This window comes from Athene noctua, chromosome 3 (assembly GCF_965140245.1).
Source record: "Athene noctua chromosome 3, bAthNoc1.hap1.1, whole genome shotgun sequence".
Lineage (NCBI taxonomy): Eukaryota > Metazoa > Chordata > Aves > Strigiformes > Strigidae > Athene > Athene noctua.
This window is the reverse complement of record NC_134039.1, coordinates 27,014,709-27,038,398: the sequence shown is the minus strand read 5'-3', so window position 1 is coordinate 27,038,398 and position 23,690 is coordinate 27,014,709. Positions and strand designations below refer to the sequence as shown.

The 23,690-nt window shown below is 44.8% G+C and overlaps 1 protein-coding gene across 2 annotated transcripts; it reads right to left on the bottom strand.

Moving 5' to 3' along the window:
* Positions 1 to 28: 28 nt before the first annotated feature.
* On the bottom strand, positions 29 to 22,302 carry FBXO7 (F-box protein 7). 2 transcript variants are annotated; one of them, XM_074902390.1, is made up of 10 exons: positions 21,988 to 22,302; positions 20,228 to 20,525; positions 18,055 to 18,282; positions 15,716 to 15,857; positions 14,990 to 15,073; positions 13,789 to 13,881; positions 4,538 to 4,714; positions 3,866 to 3,903; positions 3,073 to 3,495; positions 29 to 1,282 (listed from the first exon to the last, which is right to left on the bottom strand). In XM_074902390.1, the coding sequence occupies exons 1-9, from the start codon at positions 22,107 to 22,109 to the stop codon at positions 3,091 to 3,093; spliced, it is 1,587 nt and encodes a 528-aa protein (XP_074758491.1). In that variant the 5' UTR covers positions 22,110 to 22,302; the 3' UTR covers positions 29 to 1,282; positions 3,073 to 3,090. The 2 variants fall into 2 exon arrangements, with proteins under 2 accessions (XP_074758491.1, XP_074758492.1); XM_074902391.1 differs by lacking the exon at positions 29 to 1,282 and adding an exon at positions 14,942 to 14,944 and having other exon boundaries at positions 1,290 to 3,495.
* Positions 22,303 to 23,690: the final 1,388 nt, after the last annotated feature.

The following is a 23,690-nucleotide window of genomic DNA, read 5'->3' as shown; positions in this document are numbered from 1 at the left end:
AAAGCAAGAGAGAGAGGGAATACAAGGAGTATATTCTCCATTTATATGAATGGGGAACTAAGGTATACACCAGAGGTACTTAGGTATCTAAATACAGCAGCTGAAGTTAGGAGCAGTAAGAAAGCAACAGAAAAGCTGGTGAACAAAAGTTACATTTAAATCACAGGGTAGACATGCCTTGGGATCTTTCTCACACAGCTGTGAAAACTGAGCACCTGGTCAGAATCTCCCTTCCGTCCTGCATGCTTCAATTTTCTTCACACAGAAGACAAGAAACATAAATAGATTTGTGTGTTTGGATCCAGCCCAAGCAGCTGGGACACAGCTATGACACCCACTCATATCCACCACCTGGAAAATTAGTTTACATTTTGCTGTTTAGATACAGACTGAGAAACATCTTGACTTTCTTGTAAAATCTAATGTGGTATTCAAGAGGACTGTCACTTATGTTCCCATGCAACTAAGTCTTTATATAAAGCTAAGGTTCAGAAGAAGAGCAGTCCTCCTCATAACTGCAGCGGTATTTTCTCCTGTTTCACAAACCACAGGCAGGTACATAATACCTGAATATCTGGTTTAAGTTTCACGAATAAGATAAAACAATAAATAGAAAAGCCAAGCATAATAGTTCCTTATTTCATGTGAATGTTAGTAGCAACTCTAACAGTGCTGGATACAGATGAACACTACAGGTAAAAAATGCCCATCTTCAGGCATTTCACCTTTTGTGATTTCACTTCTATAGCATTTGAAAATTATAATGACACACATACCTAACCTTGGAAAATACAAATAAACAAAATAAGCAACTAGTTTTCAAATATCTCCTGTTTTGTCTTCTGATTTTATACTGTTGATCCTGAGATATTAACTTTATATTTCAGGTCTTGCTTTATGAATAAACAGAACTCCTCTTCAGGGAACTTGACAGTTCAGAGTAAGTCATGCTCCTTTACCTTTGGCTCACAATACCTTTACTATAAAGTGAATCAAGAAAGGGAAGGTGTATCTTCAGACTACTTAGTGGTGTATCTGTAAGAAGGCTGAATTCATTTCTTCAAAAGCAAACATTCAAATGACAAAATCCAGAATAAACAGAACCCGTGGCATCAGCCTGGCAGAAGTATGACAAGGTTGTCTTCATGGCAGAGAAGGCCCAACTCCACAGCAGCATGGGGCATATCAGCAGAGCAAGCAACATGATTGTCTTCAAAGCACTGGTAATTTGCACCACAAAAATTAATGTATCTCACACAGAGATCACTGTTCCCAGAAATGGCTTGAAAAAAGTGAGAAGAATAAGTTACAAATTATTTTATCATTTAAAGTTGTATAACCTTATTTGAATATTACGTATGCGTTTCTGAAGCACTTATCACAAAGACAAAATGGTACAAGGCCAACGCAGCAGAGATTTCCCTTTTCCTCTTCATAGTCAGTGGAATATAAAAAAACCCAAAGATATCACTGCAAGCTCCAAGAGGCCTAACTATACACTTAAGTGAAAATTCTATTGGAACAAGGCAATTCAACAACTGCAACAGATGTTAAAAATTAAGGCTAATCTTGGTATAGAGTCCCCAGACTATATAAATACACACTCTTAGGTGTGTAATTATGGCAGCATTTGCACTGGTAGGCCATTGATGTGAAGCAGAAAAGGGAAAAAAGAAGCAATACTACTTCTGACAGCAAAATAACATATTATATTTAACTTCCACTGGAGTTAACAGCAGAACTTCCTGACCCTACTGAAGTCAGCTGAATTTATACAAAACAAGATGAATCACTGAAATATTACCTGAAAAAAGCATGTAGGTATTACTGATTAAATAACTTGTACTTAACAGGAAATGTCATTCCATTTCCACTCTTGGAATTTCAAAAAGATTTTAGAAAATAGTATCAGCTGTCACAACAGTCATCAGTACCATTTACATTTATAGACACACTGAGATCAATCCATCTTAAAAAAATATGTAAGAAATGAAAAGTTCTAGCAAAGTTTAGTCATTCCAGTCTTCCTTTAATGGAGCTCCAGCATCAGCCTGCAGATCTTATCAGGAGACTGTTAGTTGCTCATTAGTAAGACAACACTTGAAAGGTGCTCATAACATGTTACAATACATTTCCTCTTGGCAAGATGTATTTTGATACTGAAGTAATGGAACTAAATGGAATATACTGCAGTAAAGTGAGAATTCATTCTGCTTCTCCTGCTGTCATCCCATTTCCAATGCAACAAAGTCAACCTATTTAATTCCTTAAGTAAATTAAAAAGAAGTAAGTATCTATTTTTGCACCAGTTTTAGCTCACACACAGTAAATGCAGCCACGTACTATAATTTGTAGAGTTAAGGAGAAAGACAAAAAAGTTTTGCTGCTGGTTCTTTGTAAAATTGCTCTGCTTCTGTTCAGACTTCTCAGTTGCACTGTAGCATGAGTTTACTCAGTTGTTTGTAACAAACTGATTTGTGTTCTAGTATTTCCATTGTAAAGAAAATCCCTTCCCTGTATCTTTATGTACTAAGTAACAATATAAAAGTGCTTTTTACCTTCTAAAACACTAAAGGAAAAAAGAAATGTAATCTCTGTAAATTTCCACAAACACACATCTAGTGATAGTATCCTTTTCTATGTGGAACATGGTAGATTTTTTTAATAATGATTACTAGCCAGGTAGATTTTAAACAGCATAATTTTTCCTGGCAATTTCATAAAATTCTTCAAATAAGACAGACAACTATAGGGTTTGTATCTAAAGTGCTCTATATCTGATGCAGCAAATGCTTGGCCTGTATCTTTCTGGTCTCCAAGCAGCACTTCACAGATGATTAAGGGCAGGGGTGGGAGCAGAACAAACTGTTCTAAATTGTAGTGCTTCATGAAACAGACCTTAGTGCCAGGTGGTACAGTACTACCAGAGCATAAAACAAACCCAGCCTTTGTGGTCAAAACATTACCATGTACACATGTTCTTGCTGCAGTCTGAAGAGAAGACAGATATTAGCATCTGGGATTTACAATCTCCTGCAGTTAGAAAGCAAGCTCAGGGACTAGAAAACTCACTGAAGGAAAAAGCAGCCATCAAATGAACACACGGCGAATGTCCATGGGCCGATCCCGGCTGGGCCTAGATGGAAACCTGTCACTGGGACTAGCTCGTCCTGGAAGTGTAGGGTTTGCTCCAGGCAAGGAACCAATTGGGTCAAAATGTGGTCTGAATGAAGGAAACTGCCTAGGTGCTTCTTCTGGGCCAGGAATGAGTGAGTTAATTGGGTCTCCAACATACGGAAGTGTTGGTCTCTCATTATATTCTCCACCAATGATCACTGGGGGATAGATTGGGTTTGATGGGAATGGGTTGGGAGGAAAGGGATTAGGATACAATGGGTTGGGATGAAAGGGGATTGGATGAGGTGTAGGGGGCAGAAATAGCATGTGCCTCCATCTCAGGGCCTCCTTCTTCTGTTTCAACTTTTTCTTGTATAGCTGCAGACAGAAACAAAGGCAGTTTAAAGCTCTGTAAGTGCTCTCTGTTCCAGCTTCAGCAATTGCATTCATTTCTGCAGCACTTCCCAGAAAAGCACTCCTCACCTGTCTGAAAACCCAGATCAGCAGCTTTCCTGCCTGTCAAAGACAAACACAGCATCTCTGAAGGACCTCTAACCCACAATTTGGGCATGCACCATGCAATTTGTTGATGCTTTTTTTTCCCCAATCTGACCATACCCAACATGCATACACCAAATACCACACTAAAATTTAACTCAAGGCTACTGCCTCCCAAAGTTTATGCTTTGTTAGCAAATTAGCCTGTGGAGACTAATCTCAGAGACATTATGTTAAAAAAGCCACCTACTTCTTTCCAGTCTGTGTCACGAGGCCTTGCAATAGGATCTAAAAAGAGAAGTAAAAATTAAGAAGAACAATCCAATTTATTTTTAAGAACAATTCATGTCACAGATGCCTGGTTTTATCAGAACTTGCAGAAGAATCAAGAGATGAAAAAACACTTTTGGTCAATACATTTTTTCATATAGATAATGCATCTTAAAAATAAAATAAAGCTCCAAAGCCATTCAACAGGTGATCTGAAAAAAAGCACACCTGTTTTACATAAAGCATCATCTCCAAAAGTTACTAAGTACAGAAATCCCAGGAACACTGTCCCCATCTTTGACTTCTGGCAGCACTTCCCTTGATTGCCTTATTTCTTCAATCTCTTGTGAGAAATTATAGCAGGAATATCTCTTTCCTCCACTTCCTAATATCTGCAATAGCCCGTACACCAAGGTAGTGAGGGAAATGGATGAAAACAAGGTAGTCTGCACCACACAATGGGAAGAAAGCTGTGCATCCACCTGAATTACACCTGACCAACTGTACTGGTTAGCATCACAAATGACTGTATTTACTCACAGTGTTAAAAAAATCAGAAGTGGTTGCCTGAGGAGCCTCTTATCAAAATCAGTCAGACCTAATCTCTCTGTTCACATGAGAATGTATTTAGAAAAACATGTCTGATTGTTACCTCGGAAATCTCGCAAATACATAAACCTCCATAGAAGCTGGTCATTTGAAGCTGCGTAAAGATCACGGCAAGCAGCGGAAAGAGAGATGAGTGAACGGACATCCAGAAGTCTGAAAATCCGAAGCTTGAGCTCGAGAGGAAGGACCACTAAGCCAAATACATCTGGCAAGTTCAGAGCTACAAAGTGGAAAAAATAGAAGCATTACCTAAGTACTGCAGAGTTCATCTCTAAAGTCTCTAAAAGAAAGAAAGGACATTATAATTATTCCCTTAAATCATTTCAGAGAATCATTCAAGTTGGAAAAGACCCTTGGAACCATAGAATCCAACCATCAGCCCTACACTACAAAGTTCTCCCCTACACCATATCCCCCAACATCTCATCTAAATGACCCTTAAACACATCCAGGGATGGTGACTCCACCACCTTCCTGGGCAGCCCATTCCATTCTCTGACCACTTTCCGTGAAAAATTTTTTCCTAGTGTCCAGCCTAAACCTCCCCTGTTGCAGTTTAAAGCCATTCCCTCTTGTTCTGTCACTAATTACTTGTGACAAGAGACCAGCACCAACCTTTCTACAATGTCCTTTCAGGTAGTTTAGAGAGTGGCGAGGTGTCCCCTCAGCCTTCTCCTCAAACTAAACAGTCCCAGCTCCTTCAATCGCTCCTCACAGGATTTGTTCTCCAGGCCCTTCACCAGCTTTATTGCCCTCCTCTGCACTTGCTCCAGCACCTCGATATCTCTCTTGTATTGAGGTGCCCAAAACTGGACACAATACTCCAGGTGTGCCCTCACCAGTGCAGAGTACAGGGGGACTATAACCTCCCTACTTCTGCTGGTCACAGAAGAATTTCTAATACAAGCCAGGATACTGTTGGTTTTCTTGGCCACTGTGCAGGTTTAGCTCCTGCCGGGATCGGAGAGCACACTGCCGTTGCCCCTCCCCCACCCGCAGCCGGTCGAGCTGGAAGTTAGGCACAGACCCGGGCTAAAATAACAAGGAATTTAATACGATAGAGTGATAGAACAATCCAAACAACAACAATGATAATAACAATGAACAGCAATAACAGTGAACAACATAAAAGATATACAAAGAAATACCGCTAGATGATCAAGGAGCAAGCCCGCCGTGTGTAAGTGACCCCCAAAACCAGAAGCGAAAGAAAAGGCTCCGCCCCTGGACCTGACGTCAGCATGGTATGAATAACCCGGCGGAAGATCCCTTCCCCTTCTCTCTCTGCTAAAAAATAAACAAAAAAAACCTTGACTCTATCTTAACTAAACCAGGACATAATCCACCCCTTTATTCTATACAATCTGCGTCATGTCCAGCTGCCATTTAACGGCTAATAATAACAAAGTAATAATTTACACAGGCACAGCATAATTCACAGCATGTTCTCACCCAGAATCAAGTCCCCCTGTGGTACGCATCAGACCTCTCCATTGTCCTGCATAACCCACCAGGTACACCCAGGTCCTTGGGCAAAAGCAATTCTGTGGGTGGGTTTGCCTTTACCTTTGCCTGGTGCAGGACTAAACCAGACCATTTTTCCCAATATATTCCTCATGCGCACCACAGGGACTTTATCCCCATCCACAGCACGTGGAGGTTTCGACTGAGCCGGGCCAGCTCGACTGGCAGACCCTCTTGTGTTGACTAGCCAGGTGGCCTTTGCTAGATGCATGTCCCAGTCTTTGAAGGTCCCACCTCCCAGTGCTTTCAATGTGGTTTTTAACAGTCCATTGTAGCGCTCGATCTTTCCAGAGGCGGGTGCGTGGTAGGGGATATGGCAGACACACTCGATGCTGTGTTCTTCTGCCCAGCCATTATGAGGTTGTTTCAGAAGTGGGTCCCGATGTCTGACTCAATTCTCTCTGGGGTGCCGTGTCGCCACATGACTTGGGTTTCAAGGCCCAGGATGGTGTTTCGGGTGGTGGCGTGGGGTGCTGGGTAAGCTTCCAGCCATCCAGTGGTTACTTCCACCATTGTGAGCACGTGGCGCTTCCTGTGGTGGGTCTGTGGCAGTGTGATGTAGTCGATCTGCCAGGCCTCTCCATATCTATATTTCAACCATGGCTCTCCATTTCTCTGGGGCTTCACCCGCTTGGCATGTTTGATTGTGGCACATGTCTCACATCCATGGATGATCTCTGCAATGGTGTCGATAGTAAGGTCCACCCCTCGATCTCGAGCCCACCTGTATGTTGCATCCCTACCTTGGTGGCCCGAGGTCTCGTGGGCCCACCGGGCTATGAACAGTTCACCTTTGCGCTGCCAGTCCAAGTCCACCTGAGCCACTCTAATCTCAGCAGCTTGGTCTGCCTGCTGGTTGTGTCGATGTTCATCAGTGGCCCGACTCTTGGGTACATGGGCATCCACATGGCACACCTTCACAACGAGGTTTTCCACACGGGCTGCAATGTCCTGCCATACTTCAGCAGCCCAGACGGTCTTACACTTACGTTGCCAGTTGCTCTGCTTCCATTGCTGCAACCATTTCCACAGGGTATTCGCCACTGCCCACGAGTTGGTGTAGAGGTAGAGCCTCGGCCATTTTTCCCGCTCAGCAATATCCAAAGGAAGCTGAATGGCTTTCACCTCTGCAAATTGGCTCGATTCACCCTGTCCCTCAGCAGCTTCAGTGACCCGTCGTGTGGGACTCCATACAGCAGCCTTCCACTGTGGAGGTTTTCCCACAATGCGACAAGACCCATCAGTGAACAGGGCATATCGCGTCTCCTCATCCGGCAGCTCGTTATATGGTGGGGCCTCCTTAGTACGTGTCACCTCCTGTTCTGGTGACATCCCGGAATCTTTGCTCTCTGGCCAGTTCGTAATCACCTCTAGTATTCCTGGGCGGCTGGGGTTCCCTATTCGAGCCCGTTGTGTTATCAATGCAACCCATTTACTCCACGTGGCATCGGTTGCATGATGCGTGGAGGAGGCCTTTCTTTGAACATCCACCCCAGCACCAGCACTCAGGGTGCCAGGAGGAGCTGTGTTTCAGTGCCGACCACTTCTGAGGCGGCCTGAACTCCTTCGTACGCTGCCAGTATCTCCTTCTCACTTGGTGTATAATTAGCTTCAGAACCTTTGTATCCCTGGCTCCAAAAGCCTAGAGGTCGGCCTCGGGTTTCCCCAGGTGCTCTCTGCCAGAGGCTCCAGGTAGGGCCATTCTCCCCGGCTGCGGTGTAGAGCATGTTCTTAACCTCCTACCCTTCCCGGACTGGCCCGAGGGCTACTGCTTGGGCAATCTCCCGTTTAATCTGTTCAAAGGATTGTTGTTGCTCAGGGCCCCATTCAAAATTGTTCTTCTTGCGGGTTACATGGTAGAGAGGGCTCACAATCAGGCTGTAGTTCCGGATGTGCAACCTCCAAAACCCCATAGCGCCCAGGAAAGACTGAGTCTCCTTTTTAGAGGTTGTTGGGGCCCTGGCTGTGATCTTGTTTATCAACTCCATTGGGATGTGGTGACACCCATCTTGCCATTTTATCCCTAGGAATTGAATTTCCCTTGCAGGCCCCTTAACTTTTGATTGATTAATGGCAAAGCCAGCCTTCAGGAGGATCTCAATGATTTTGTTCCCTTTCTCAAAGACCTCCTCGGCTGTGTTCCCCCATACAATGATGTCATCAATATACTGCAGGTGTTCTGGAGCCCCACCTTTCTCCAGTGCAGTATGGACCAGTCCATGGCAAATGGTGGAGCTGTGGTTCCACCCCTGGGACAATCGATTCCAGGTGTACTGGATGCCTCTCCAAGTGAACGCAAACTGTGGCCTGCACTCTGGTGCTATCGGAATGGAGAAGAACGCGTTAGCAATGACGATCGTGGCGTACCACTTGGCTGTCTTCGACTCCAGTTCATACTGGAGCTCTAGCATGTCCGGCACTGCAGCACTCATTGCTTGCGTAACTTCATTCAGGCCACGGTAGTCCACAGTTAGCCTCCATTCGCCATCAAGCTTTCTCACTGGCCATATAGGACTGCTGAAGGGTGAGTGAGCTTTGCTGATCACCTTCTGGCTTTCTAGTTGGCGGAGAGCTGATGGATGGGGACCAGGGAATCTCAGTTGGTGCAGTACTGCCGCAGGTGCACCTTCCTGGTAGCAATCGGCACTCGCTGCTCCTCAACCTTAAGCCGCCCCACCACTGAGGGATCCTCTGAGAGGCCAGGTAAGGTGGACATCTGTTCAACCTCCTCCAGGGCAGCTACACCAAAAGCCCATCGGTACCCTTTTGGGTCTCTCAAGTACCCTCTCCTGAGATAGTCTATGCCCAGGATGCACGGGGCATCTGGGCCAGTCACAATGGGGTGCTTATGCCAATCCCTCCCAGTCAGGCTCACTTCAGCTTCCAATAGGGTCAGCTGCTGGGATCCCCCTGTCACTCCAGAGATGCAGATGGATTCAACCCCACTGTAGCTCGATGGCATCAGGGTGCACTGAGTGCCAGTGTCCACCAAAGCCTCATACTCTTGTGGGTCTGATGTGCCAGGCCATCGGATCCACACTGTCCAGTAAATCCAATTATCCCTTTCCTCCACCTGGCTGGAGGCAGGGCCCCTCTAATCCTGCTCAGCATCACTCACTTTTTGCAAGAATGATTTACTGGTCCCCTCAAGAGGGTCAGACATAACGTTCACCATTCTGTTCTGCCTGGGGGATTTCTGACTGGACACTGGAGCTGTGGTCCTCTTGGAGGACTCCCCTTTCATGATGGTCTTCCCTTTCAGCTGCTCTACTCGTGCAGCTAGGGCGGCAGTGGGCTGTCCATCCCACCTCCTCATGTTTTCTCCATGGTCGCGGAGGCAAAACCACAGGGTGCCTCGTGATGTGTGCCTTCTGCTGCCTTTCTCTTGGGTGGGGAAACGTTTACTTCTAATGGCTGAGACATTAGCCCGTGTAGGTGGAAGGCAGGACATGTCCTCTTCCACTTTTTGGAGCCTCTGAGACAGTTCCTCCACAGCTGAGACCAGGGAATGTTGAGATGAAGGGAGATTTCCCTCATATTGCCAGAGCTTGCCAACCACTCCATCCACTGTTAGAGTCTGTGTGTCTGTCCACCAGGACACTATTGCCAATGTTTTTGAGTGTGCTTCTGGTGCGCTTTTCAGGAAATTCCGCCACATCAGGTGTGTGCAAGGGGCCTGATCTGGGTCCATTGGTTCATTATTCAGATCACCATAGATCATCTCAAACACAGCCAGTTCCCTGAGGTTCTGGATGCCTTTCTCAATGCTGGTCCATTTGCTTAGCTGACATAAGATATCATCCTTGTAGGGGTGCCTCTCCTTTACACTGAGCAGGAGTCTCTTCCAAAGGCTGAGGGTTTGAGCCTGCTTCCCTATTTCCCTATCAATGCCAGCATCCTTGGCCAAAGATCCCAGCTGCTTGGCCTCTCTCCCCTCCATCTCAAAAGCACTGGCTCCATTGTCCCAGCATCGGAGCAGCCAGGTGCAAATCTGCTCACCTCCCAGGCGGCTGAAATCTCTGCATATCTCGCAGCTCAGTCGGGGATAGAGATCGGACAGTCACCTCTGGTCCTTCCTCCTGTTCCCCTGATGGGCCTGGCTCATCCTCATCCCTCACTCTGCGAACAGACTTTCTGGTATATTTTGTTTTCTGTATTGGGGCGACTGACACTGGCACTGCCTGGCTCTCTGGCCCAGTCTGTGTGCTGGTGGAGGCAACTGAGACTGGCTCTGCCTGTGCCCCCAGTTCAGATATGGTTTGTGTGGCCTTTTTTTCCATTTGAGGGCAGTGGGGGGTATTAAAGAGGACACGGTATGCATGGGCAAGTCCCCAACACATTGCAGCCATTTGTGTCTCCTGGGTTTCGCCAGGTTGGTAACACACCCTTTCTAAGCACTCCATCAGCTTCTCAGGGCTCTGCATTTGCTCAGGAGTGAAGTTCCAAAGCATTGGGGGTGCCCACTGACTCAGGCCTTTGCCCATCTTTTCCCACATCCCTTGCCACTCACTATCATCTGACCTCAGGGCAGGTTTCTAGGCACTGCTATTGTTAGAGAAGTGCTGCATGGCCAAAACCGAAATCAGGCAGGCATTCAGAAGGCATAGTGCTGCAATCACAGTGGCCTGCAGGCTCCAAGGATAATTTAAACTCCCCAAAACCGAGAGGATCTCTTCCCCTGGCTCACCCACAACGGGGGTGGTACCCCTAACAAAAGCCCAAACGGCAAACAGGTACCAGCCCGCACCCCCGCACAGCGATAGAAAGGCAGCATAAGCGTTTGATAGCCCATATAACAACATAAGACCTTTTATACATTTTCCACCGATAACAAACGCCACCACTGGGATTATACACTGGATATAAGGATTAATCCAGCCCCACCACGCAAGCAAATGGGCCAGCATTGAAAACATTTTCTTATCAAACAAACACGAATACAAACAGAAAGATTACACCCAACAGATTGCTCTATCACACTCTGGTCAGGGTCTGCCCCACGTTGGTGTGCCAATTTTTAATGTGCAGGTTTAGCTCCTGCTGGGATCCGAGAGCACGTTGCCGTTGTCCCTCCCCCACCCACGGCCGGTCGGGCTGGAAGTTAGGCACAGACCCAGGCTAAAGTAACAAGGAATTTAATGCAACAGAGTGATAGAACAATCTCAACAACAACAGAAACAATGATAATAACAATGAACAGCAATAACAGTGAACAAGATAAAAGATATACAGAGAAATACCGCTAGATGATCAAGGAGCAAGCCCGCCGCGTGTAAGCGACCCCCAAAACCAGAAGCGAAAGAAAAGGCTCCGCCCCTGGACCTGACGTCAGCATGGTATGAATAACCCGGCTGAAGATCCCTTCCCCCTCTCTCTCTGCTAAAAAAAAAACAAACCAAAAAAAACCCTTGACTTTATCTTAGCTAAACCAGTACAGCCACCTGGGCACACTGCCAGCTCATGTTCAGCTGCTTGTCAGTGAGAACCCCCAGATCCTTCTCTTCCAGACAGCACTCCAACCACACCTCCCCAAGCCTGTAGCCATGCATGGGGTTGTTGCGGCCCAAGTGCAGGACCTGATACTTAGCCTTGTTGAAGCTCATCCCGTTAACATTGCCCCACCGATCCAATGTATCCAAGTCTCTCTGTAGAGCCTTCCTATCTTCAGAAAGATTGACACATTAACTTGGTGTCATCTGTGAACTTACTGATAAGGACTCTATGTACTTATCAAGATAATCAATAAAGATGTTGAACAGAAAAGGTCCCAACACCAAGCCCTGAGGAACACCACTTGTGACTGGCCACCAGCTGGATTTAGCTCCATTGACCACCACTCTCTGGGACCATCCATCCAGCCAGTGCTTGACCCAGCAAACCGTTTGCTCATCCAGGCCATGGGCAGCCAGTTTTTCTATGAGAATTCTATGGGGAACTATGTTGAATGCTTTTCGAAAATCCAGGTAGACAATATGCACAGGTTTTACCTCATCCAATAGTTGGGTCATCTTGTTGTAGAAGGAGATCAGGTTTGTCAGGAAGGACCTGTTTTTCATAAAGCCACGCTAGACTAGGCCTGATCCCCTGGTTGTCCATTATACGACTTGTAATGGCACCCAAGATGACCTGCTCCATGACCTTCCCTGGCACCAAGGTCAGACTGACAGGTCTATATAGTTTCCTGGATCCTCCTTTCTGCCTCTCTTGTAGATGGGTGTCACATTTGCCTCCCTTCAAGTCCAGTGGGACCTCCCCAGTTAGCCATGACTTCAGGTAAATCATAGAAAGCAGCTTGGCAAGCACATCTGCCAACACCCTCAGCACCCTTGGTTGTAACCCATCCAATCCCACAGACTTGTGTGCCTCCAAGTGGTGTAGCAGGTCTCTGACCATCTCCTCTTCAACTGTGCTGACCTCAGTCTGCTTCCCCTCCCCATCTCCCAGATCATGGGGCTGGGTGTCCAGGGAACAGCCAGTTCCACTGCTCAAGACTGAGGCAAAGTAGGCACTGAGCACCTCAGCCTTTTCCTCATCCTTTGTTACCATGTTTCCTTCTGTATCCAATAAAGGAGGGAGATTTTCCCTAATCCTCCTTTTATTGCTCATGAATTTATAGAAACATTTTTTATTATCCTCAACAGCTGTGGCCAGGTTGAGCTTTAGCTGTGCTTTGGCTCTCCTAATGTTCTCCCTGCATAACTTTGCTACATCTTTATAGTCTGCATCAGAGACCTGCCCTCCCTTCCAAAGGCAATAGATTCTCCTTTCGTTCTTGAGATCCATCCAAAGGTCCCTATTTAGCCAGGCTGGCCTCCTTCCCCTCCTGCTTGTTTTTCAGCACGTGGGAACAGCCTGCTCCTGTGCCTTTAATACTTCACTCTTGAAGTATGTCCAGCCTTCCTGGACTCCCATATCCTTCAGGGCAGCCTCCCAAGGGATTTTGTAAATCAGTCATTTCTCTTTGATGCCCGTTACACCACTTTTTTCAGAAAGTAGTGACATTACTTCTTGTAAAACAGATTTCTTGCAACTCTAAGTACATTTACGGAGTGTACAAATAGCACTTTATACTGACAGCCACTGGCCACTAAGCCCAAGAAACATTACACACACCAAACTATGTTTATAGGCTCCAGAACAAAGGAAAACAGACCCACCCAATTTCATAAGCCCACATACACATTAAATACAGAGCACATGCTTCCCATAAAACCTTCCCATACTGAAGTCTAGAGGGAATTCCATTGAATAGTCTTCAGAATATAAAGCTGAGACGTTTTATGGCAATACCTATGCAGAGAGAGCGTGGCTTCCTCCTGCTTCACAAACACCAGCTTGGGTTACTTCCTACCATCCTTTCCAAGCCCCACGTGACTGAGGTCATTCCTGGAGTTAGACTTCCAAATATGATGCTATATAGATTTTTCTGCTTTGACAAAGAAATAGATCAAAACTACAGAACTACTGCAACAGAATTACTGTGGTATGAATTTCTCCTCACCAAGTGTAGAAACAGGCCCTCCAGTCTCTTAAGTGAGACCAGAGCAATCAAAAATTAAAACCAGAAAATTATCATGTTCTTAACATTTTCTGAGATACATTCTAAAGAAATAGTATTAATCTTTGTATAAATTACTTTATGCTTACTCTTCATATACCCATCACTGAACAGCTGTTTCTAACCCTTTAGCTTCAAGGCTTCATATAGACCCCCTTCCTTCCATCCTCAGAAATGAAGTACCATCTCTAATCGCAAATATTTTCTCTTACCTTGTCGGGCAGCAGCCAGAAGAGAGTAAACCAGCTGGTCTTTAAAGAGACAGGATAATTTCTGAAGGTCTTTGTAAACACCTGCAACCTTTTCTATCAAAGAAGAGAGGTAAAAAGTTTAACTTTAGGATGTCATAATGCAAAAATTATGTAAGAGCAGAATAATTATGGTTTTCTTATCAGCAGACTGTAATCTGCGTGTAATCTTTATGGAAGCAGCTCTGCACCTAGAGTGTAACAATTATCCCTTAAATGATTCATCGACAAACTACATATCAGTTCCATGGTCAGGCTAGGCTCTCCTTTAGCATTAAAAAGCACCATTAAGAGAAATATTTGAGCTTTTCAGAAACAGATTGACTCTCAAACTATCAGAGCTTCCTTTGTGAGATTTCAAAGCTCATGTGTAACATGCACCTATGCTCTAAATGCCTGCAACATTCATTTCTCTGACAGGAATGTTTTTCCATTCTATTCTCTGAAGAAAGAGGAGCCAGAAGACTACCATTATACTGGACACACTTCAGTGATCAGTTAATTCTTCTAAGCCTTTTGACTAGACTTGTACATCAGTGACTGGAGCTACCCAGGACACAGTGTAGGACACTGAGTCAGCCTCAACTACCAGCAAAGCAGTTCATATACTTCAAAGAACAAAAGGCTAGTTAGGTCTGTGCTCACAAGGATCCACATCTATCTGCCCTTCTCTCCTCCCCCATCTTAGTCCTCCCTCTAATTTTGGTATTCTGGAGAGTTATGTGGTCAGCACATGTTTTCTGACAAAAAGAATGTAACAATTACATTGCCACAAGAGCGTAGGTAGCATCAGCCTCTGAAGTCCTGAACTGCCAGGCAGAAAGGGGGTATAACCCAGCATTGCTGCTCCAGAGATTCACACATATGCTTAGGACCTCATAAATAACAGGCATATGGGCCAAAGGATGACTCAGGCTTTGCAAGGTTCTTTCCTTACACAGTTAATCCAATAAATTCAAACTGTTTCAACAGCAAAACATGAGTAAATAGCTGCAATCTAAATTCCTTTTACCACAAAGCTATAACTCACCTAAATGGTAACCACAGTTTTACTCTTTTGAACTATTCTTTACCTATTTGGCCCTCTGTTGAAGTATATCCTTATTCACTGTGTGACCTCCTGACATTTAAGTTTGTGACTATGAGTATCATAGCTCAATCATACCTGGCTCCTGAAAGCAAACAAAGGTTGCTGGCAATAGCTGTATTCTCTTAACGCCTTTAATCTCTTTGTTGATTTTTAAAGTTGCTGCAAATATAAGAGGAGAAAAAAAAGGACAATTCAAAATTTAAAACACATTGAAAGATGACAAAGATCACTTCATTACTGCCTTACCCTTCAGAGGTGTTTTACTCTCCTCCCTTACCAGATTCCCTCAAGGAAAATACCCAAATATAGCCAACAGCTAGACAAACAAAACTTTCAGAAAAATAAAATGGAACGTAAAATATCAGGAAATAACAGTTAAACTGTTAGTATGCTACAGGAAAAATTATATATTAAAGAGTACATAGTCTGGAATTTGTTTGTGAGTCTTGCAAAGAACATGAGACAAGACAAAATATTGCAGCTGAAGCAAATCTACCTCTTTAAATGTTTGGCAATGTATACCAAAATTCCTATGAAGTGACACAAGAAACATTGCAATGAAAAGGCCAGCTGAATCCTCTAAGTTAGAATTGTTCTGTTATGATTAGAGGGAGAGAAACAATTAACACAGAAATGCCAAGAATATTCAGCATTAGGAAATAGCATCTCTTGCACCTCAGCAACCTCGATAACAAGGTGCAGTTCTAAAGAGTGCAAAAAAGCCAATTACATTTTTCTCTTGATAAACAATGGTGACATTTAGCAATGTGCATTCTGGAAAAAAAATCTTGACTATCTTACCATTAATAGCAACAAGATCTCCCAAAGGCACACAAGTCAAACCAGCAGAACCTTCTTCGCAAAGTGGATGCGTATACTGTAGCTTGTAAACACCATTACCTCGCCATTTCTCTGGCATAGACACTGCCTTAGCTTCTGTCCCCTAAAAATACAGAGATCACATTGCCATACTTTAGCAACATATCAAGGGGTGAAAAAAGAGAATTAAGAGTTAGGAACTGCCAGAATGCTGCTTGCAATTCAAATCTTAGCTTAGTCCCAATGAACAGACTATAATTACATGATTATATACTATTTTTCCCAAGACTAACAGCAAATCTAAGGAGAAGTTTAGTAACTTTTTGTCCTATCCCTGTTTCTGGCATGGAAGGTTGGTCAGTGAGCACTCACACCTATTTCTTTGAGACATGTACTTCATTCTGTTATTTATTCCAGCAACAATACAACAGTACTTACTTACAACAGTATTTACTGTATGAAAAACATGGTATTACACCTTTTCTGTGAAGTTATGAGATCTGACAGGACTTGAAGAATCATAGCTTGAAATCCATTCAAAAATCTGAGCAGACTAACAGTTTTTCCTTTCAATTTCAGTATTAAAAGATTCAGATGGAATCCCAGAGGGGAACACAATATAATCACAAGTAAAAGTAGACTCTCTCTCTTTCCTCTTAAATCAGCACAGGAACCACCTTCCCTACTCTCAAGCCTACTGATTGACATAAACTTTCTTCCCAGTGGAAAATGTATTCTTCAGATAGTATTTCAGGCTACAGGAATGCAATTAACTTAGCAGATTTATTTAACTGGTATTGGTCAACTGGACACCTAAACTGACCCCCTAACGTGTTTAGTTAGCCTCACCACAAGAAAAAAAGCATGAGAATTTAAACACCTTCCCTGAGAGCAAATCTTTTTTTTTTTTGCACGTTCAGCCACATATCTGTAAACATACAACGCAAATCTGAAAATCTAAAAAAGCAAAAGGTGAACTCATACATTGAATAGAGGTCCTGCCATAGGTGCTCGAGTTAGATACCTCTGTAGATTAGTGTGAGAGATGACTTGTAAAAACAGGTCCTGAAAGAAAGAGGCCTGCAAGAAACAGAGACTGAGGAAAATAGCCCGAGAAAGAGATAAAGGATAGCAGGGGGAGGGGAGGCCCTCTGAGATAAGGAATGTCTCAAGAACTTGCAAGTAATGAAACTATAGTCATGGGTTGGATTGTGTGAAGGTTGAAGCTGATAAGGCTGTGCCAATCACACAGGATGCAGCTGGAGGGGGGAGCCCTGTGGAGACAGGATGGCTCTGCTTTGGTGCACCTGGGCAAATTTCAAGGGCCATCTGTTCGGCAAGTGACCTTTGCTTCATTATCCATGAAATGCATGTACCATGAAACACCCCTGAGCAAAGACTAGCAAGATCATGATAATTACATCATCCTCACCTTACCCCTCCCCATACATGGGATACGCAGGTATGTGGGTCGACCTAGGGGATGGACCCAAGGAAAGTGTGTATAAATTGAGGGGCAGGAAAGAGGGGAGGGGGCCCGGAGAGTGAAGTGAAGCAAAGAAGACAGATGCCTGCTTGAAGCCTTGCTGGCAGGATCAGTGCAGGAACCCAGACCCGTGATCTCTATTCCTCTGCATCTCCCTCCTTTCCTCTTTCCCCTTTTCCTCTACTGCTATTAAGTAATGCAAGGCATACTGTATTGCTTGCCACAACTTGTTATATACTTAGCCAATTATTGTGTATCCAATTAGTACATCGTGGGAAGTTAATAAATGTCTGGACTTTAAGACTTGTCTCACCATTGCCCACTCCACTGGGGATTTACAAATCTTCACTTGTTTCCCTTGTCTGAGTGGGATGTGACAGTTAGGGGAACCAAAGCCTAACTAAATGAGCCAGTTGAAGTTAATACAGAGTGGGAGACAACACTGTCAGAACTTGGCCTTGCTAACCACCATTTGAACAGGATACCATTGAGATAATACTGATGCTTAAGGCAGCGCTTCAAAGAAGTGCTACAATCTAAGTATATCTACACAAGCTCAACAGTATAAAGCAGAAACAGGAGGTTATAAGCTGGGTTCCAGTGAGGCTGTGGACTGAGAGAAACACAGGAAGACGTCTCTTCTCTCATACCTAAAAACTACTCTAGTCTTTAGCCTTAAGGCTTACTGGTCAGGCAAATTAGAGAAGCTGATACTTCAGCAGCCCCTACAAAGCCAAAAGTGGATCTTCAGATGCATCCTGTATCACGCATTCCCACAATATTCCACAGCTTTCTCATACCAACAAAGAAATTTCCTGATTGGTTGTGCACCTACCTGAGGTACGTAGCCTGTCTCCATCATGAGAAGATGTACTAGAACGATCAAGGCATCAGTGGCATTGGTACACTCAGCAGAAAGGTAGAGCATCTCTAAGGAATGGGGTATTTCACCATCAGCAGCTTCATTGCACAGCATGGGTTCAGAGGGATAGGAACCTGTACCTTCTTCCAGGTCAACATCTTCCGAGACTAATCCAGAAGGAAATTCTAGGCTGGATCCTGCCTTCAAGGGAAAGCAAAACGTATTTTCATTCAGAAAATTCTACCTCTATATACATCAATATTATTAATCCTCTTATACCAGTCCTCATAGGCACCAAGTCTACTCTGCCAACTGCACATGCAAGTGGTACAGATTCATTACATTTCTATTTTCTAGCATCCCAGCTGGAGATCGAGATCACACACATAGCCTCTATAATTTTTTATATTTATAATGCAAGCCCCTCATAAAAGGGTCTGTCATTTGATTACATATACTACTTGAAGACAAAGTAATAACATTTAAACTTCATCAGAACTTTTGCAACGTACACAGGAATAATCTACTCACTATAGTACCACTATTTAAATATAGCCAACATGCATGGCAAGTAACCAAAATGGTAACTTGGACTGCTTAGAAACACAATAGGCCTAAATAACCGGAAAAAAACCCCAACACATCAATGGAGTATATCTGCTGACATTTGAAGAGCACTGTGGTTTTATTGTGGCTTCCTTTCTTCTAACAAAATTATATAATATTATAACATTAACTGATAGAATACTCACAGACACATTAAAAACAAAAATTAGTGAATGAAAACTATAAGCAGATTTACCTAAGGGAAGGTTCAGGAAAGGAGGAAAAAAAAAGAGACTCTAAAACTGTAGCTACTTCTCCCCCACATCCATGTCCAATGGCACAAGACACCCTCATGTCTGTATGAGGCTGGCATGGCCATCCACGCATGGAACTTTCCTTCTTTCATTAACAGCGACACACTAGGTAAACACAAATTTTCAAATTTCTGAAGCTCTTCTACAATGACACTTCGTTGCTTGGAAATTTTCTTGCCATACTTCACCACAATTTTGAGGGAAGATGTCAAAATCTTTTAACTTGCTTTCAAATATTAAATAAGTATGAAACATACTTCTGCACAGCTTACCATTGTTTGACAAGACAGAAGGAGTTTGCATGCCCACAGAACCATGTAAGGAATATTGTTCCTGACAAGAATCAATGAGACAATGGTCCAACTACATTTTCTTTCATTACTTCTTTTTACTCTAAATCTTAATTTTCACATATTAAGATAGTATTTTTAAAAGACCACTTATCCATATTCCTCATATAAAGGTTGTATTAAAAACATTTATTATCTGAAATTAGTTCTAAAACAAAAAACTACTGGCTTTGAAAGAACATTGCAAGACAATTTCTCCCAGCTTCTCAAGCTCCTGCCTAAAAAGCACAGGATTGTATAACAAGATCGACCATGGCACTAGGCTGCACATGCAGTCTCCTCCAGGGAAACTCCATTTACCACAGGACCCAACAGTTGGTAGGAGCTGTTATCTGTTTAAGTATTGTATGTACAGTCACACAGAAAACAAATCACTGAGTAATATGCAAAAAATGTGCTTATTTGCTGCATGAAGCACATGGGGATCATACAGACACACACCTGTGAAGCACGAGGCAGGAGCTATTGCAGCAACACAACCTCCATGCACAAGACAGACAGGTCTCAGTCTGAATCATAGGTAACTGCTATACCCCATTAGAAAGGGATCATACCTTCACCTTGTGAGTGGTGTTTCCAACAGGCAGTGACTGTTGCATTTGTTCAGCCCATAGAATCAGTTTCCTCAACAAGACAGCACTGAGACACATAAGAACCACAATCCTAACTTCCTTATGGAAAGTGCACGTTCCAGCAAATACATTCAATGCTGTAAAAATGTCAGACCTAAAGCATCTCAGGGTCTCTGAACTAGCTTCAGTGTCACAGCTAGTATAGAACAAATACAAACAAATATAACTGGCTATATGTCAGATAAGTATAAGGAAAGTATAAGGAGACAAATATTGTGAAGAGATTCTCTACTATATAGTACAGCAACTGACCCAAGATACCTTCTTTGCTTTCCATTGTGCAGGGCAATTCTCATGTACTTACTCTCTTGTCACTCATTTGAACTTCCACCTGAGATTTCTGGTTGTCAAATTGCTCATTATGCCCTTCTTCTTTTGGGCTCTTGGCCTGACTTTTGCTGGGAATCAAGGTGGACGGCTCCTGACCATTCTGAAGCGGGGGAGGAGTAGAAGAAGGAGATAGTAGGTTGGGTTGTCCATCTGCTTCTTGTAGTAATAAGCATATCAAATCACCAGAAACAATCCCATATGAAGCTAATGTCTTCTGATCTTCTATAAGAGCATCTTTTCTGTTCAGTGTTATTGAAAACTCAGTATCAGGACTGCAAAGCAGAAAAAAAGTAAAAAACCATGGTTGACTGCACACAGAGATACAGTTACAAATGCATACTGCATTACTACAATACCATGGATTTTAATCCATTAATAATTAGCCATATATTAAAGGGTGAGGAAAAAAAAATACGGTATGAAATTATTCCCCCCATGTTTCTCTCCATGTACATTTTAAGTAGTTGTAACTGCTTGGTAGGTATGATTTCATTCACAGTAATTGCTCATAAAACAGTTTTGAAGGAAAGTAAACAAGTGCCCTCCAAATCAGAAGATACCACACCTAGCAAAACAAGCTTTAAATAAACTACTGGCTAAGATTATTTAAAAGCAAAATAGTGTTGCAGACTTAACCACCTTGCTTTCAAATTAAGCAAAACATTCATTTCCAAAGATCAGCAGCTGCCCTACAGAATACTAACTGCAAATCAGGGCAATAAGAAAAGATGATTCAGGGCAAGCACTTACCAAAAAAATCAAATAGAAATGAAACTGGTTAGCACGGAAGCAGCTATAAAACAACATCCACTGTGGCAAGACATGCAGTAACTTCAGATTTCTGCTGCCTACACTGCTGTGCTATCAAATGTGTTTTTCACTGTGAAACATTAGTACATCACACCCAGTTAAAGGTTTGTGAATAGAAGCCCTTCAACAACCATCAGAATATGAGTCCCTTGTGTAGGCATTTACTAAACTGATTTTGCAGATGTTACTCGTCTACAAAGGCTGCCATGAGTTCTTCATAGATAAAACATTTATGAAATTTAAACCCAGAGATTCTCTAAGACTGCAAAACTGTAAAAGGGATACCCTACAGCCATATTCATCATGTAAAGGCCACACGGAAACTTAAGTCAGCTCTGACTGAGCTGCAATTCACCACCGAGCACTTCCCAAAGTTTTACTTTCCCGTTCCATAGTGACCAGCCGGGAGACAAAGCCCGATCAGGGGCGGTAGCCACCCGCCGCCTTGCCCCCCGGGGCTGCCGGCCCTCGATCTGTCACAAGGAGCTTAGCAGCAGACGTCACCGAGCGTTGCATTAGCTTTAACAACACGCCCCCGCGAACCAGGTAAAATCTCTAGGCCCCTGCCCTGCCCCGGGATGTCGTGCACGAGAACTACCAACAGCCCGGCCTCTGCGCACCGCGGACCTCGCCCCGAAGCCGGCGGCGCACCTCGGCGCTCCCTGACTCTGGCGGCTCTTGCCCCCTCCTCCGGGCGCCCGTCATGGGCCAGAGGAGCTGCTGCAGGCACCACGGCCCCGGCCGCCGCCACCGCTGCCCCTTTTCCCGCCGGCCCCGCTAGGGGGCCGGGAAGCAGATGGCCGGGCCGGGCCGGGCCGGGCCTTCTCCCACCCCACGTGGTACAGCCCCGCCGGCCCCAGTCCCGCGTGCTCGCAGCCGCCCCCCAAAACCCCCACCCCCGGCGGCGGTTCTCCCCGCACCCACCTGTAGCCCCAGGCGGGCAGCAGGGCTAGGCGCAGCTGCGCGCGCAGCTCTCCTAGCGTTGGTTCCGCCCCCTGCACTTCTAGCGCTGCTGTTCGCTCCCGCACCCGCACGCGGAGCTTCATGGCGGCGGCGAGTCTCCGCGCCCGCCTCGCGCCCCGAGCAGGCCCCGCCAGGTGGCGGCAGCGGTGGCGGCAGGGCTCGGCTGCAGGGGCTGCCGGGCCGCGCGGTTGTTTCAGTTGGCGCGGCTCCGCCTCACCCGCCCAGCGCCGCCCCTAAGCTGAGCCGTTACTTCCAGCGCGCCGCCAGCCGCGCGCCCGATCGGTGCCTCGGCGTGCCACGGCCCGTCCTGCGCGGCGGCCCCAACCGGCCGCGATCGATGATTGGGGGCTCGGGCTGTGCCCGCGCATGCGCCGGGAGGAGTGACACAAGGACCCAGCCCCGCCTGCGAGCCGGGCCTGCCAGCGGGTAGCCGCTGCCGGCGTTCTCTTCCGTTAGTGAGGCTGCGTTGCTACTGCAGTTCAGCAGCGGCGGAAAGCTGATAAGGCACTGGCGAGAGCGATCTCTGCACACTGACTGCTTGCTGCCGTGCGGAGAGCTTTGCTTGGGCAACTTTTCTCTTTTCCCTCCTCTTCAGTGTAATGCCGGTTCAGATGCTATTCTAAAACCAGAAACGTCGAGGAGATCGTGTTGCTCTCTGGGCGTTAAACTCTTTGAGAGGTTCATGGGAACAGGTGGTAGGGGAAGGGCTGAAGGAGGACGCTGTCCCCAGTAGCATACCGTTTTGTAAAGGAGCATGGATTTTTTTAAGGCAAACTACTGGATTTCTGTCTGTTTTAACACCTGCAGTTGAATAATTCACCAAAACTGCAAAGTGTCACAAACTTCGTGTTGTTATAAACGACTGAAATCCAGTTTTACAGAAAGCATACAATTTTATTTGGGTTCGATCAATTTAGGCTAAGAAGCAATAAGCAAAGCAGCGCTGGGTGCGCAGAGACCCTCCCTTGGCTCTGCCACAACACACACCGCGTTCTAAAAGCAGCGTCTTGACCAATCCACTTTCGCCAGATAGTCATCCTGCTCTTCTTCCATTGGGTCATTTGAGTTGCTGGGGTACGGGTCCTCCTCCTGTTGGGTCTTTTGAAAGTCTCGAGGTCTTTGCCTCCTGGCGAGCTTTTCTATTGGATCTTTTGCAAGTCTCATGGTCTCATCTTTTGGTGGGCTTTTCTAAGCAGCAGTTATATCGGCTCTAGGCAGGGTTTCTAAGAAGCGGTTACATTGTTCCAAGTGAGAAGCACACTCATCTATATTTTATTCTTACATATTCTCAATTTGATTCAAAAATTCATCACCATTATGATATAGGTTATAGTGATCACTAATTTTTTTCAGATCCACACAGGGTACAACAATGACACTTACCACACTATATTCTACTTTGACACGAATCATGCCTATGTTCTCCACAGTGTTACTGGCTTTAGATCCCCTTTATTTCTATTACTTGAAAAAAGGTTCCTCCCCACATGTTAGATCTCGTTAAAGAGTATACCTGACTTCATCTGGAAATACACACTCTGTAGAAGTATAATGCCAATGGGGGGAAATGGAAAAGGACCAATACAAGTTTTCACGTTTTTTAATAAATTCTGTTAAATTACAGAGAACAGTGAATTCAGAGGTAATTTGAACAATGCTTACTC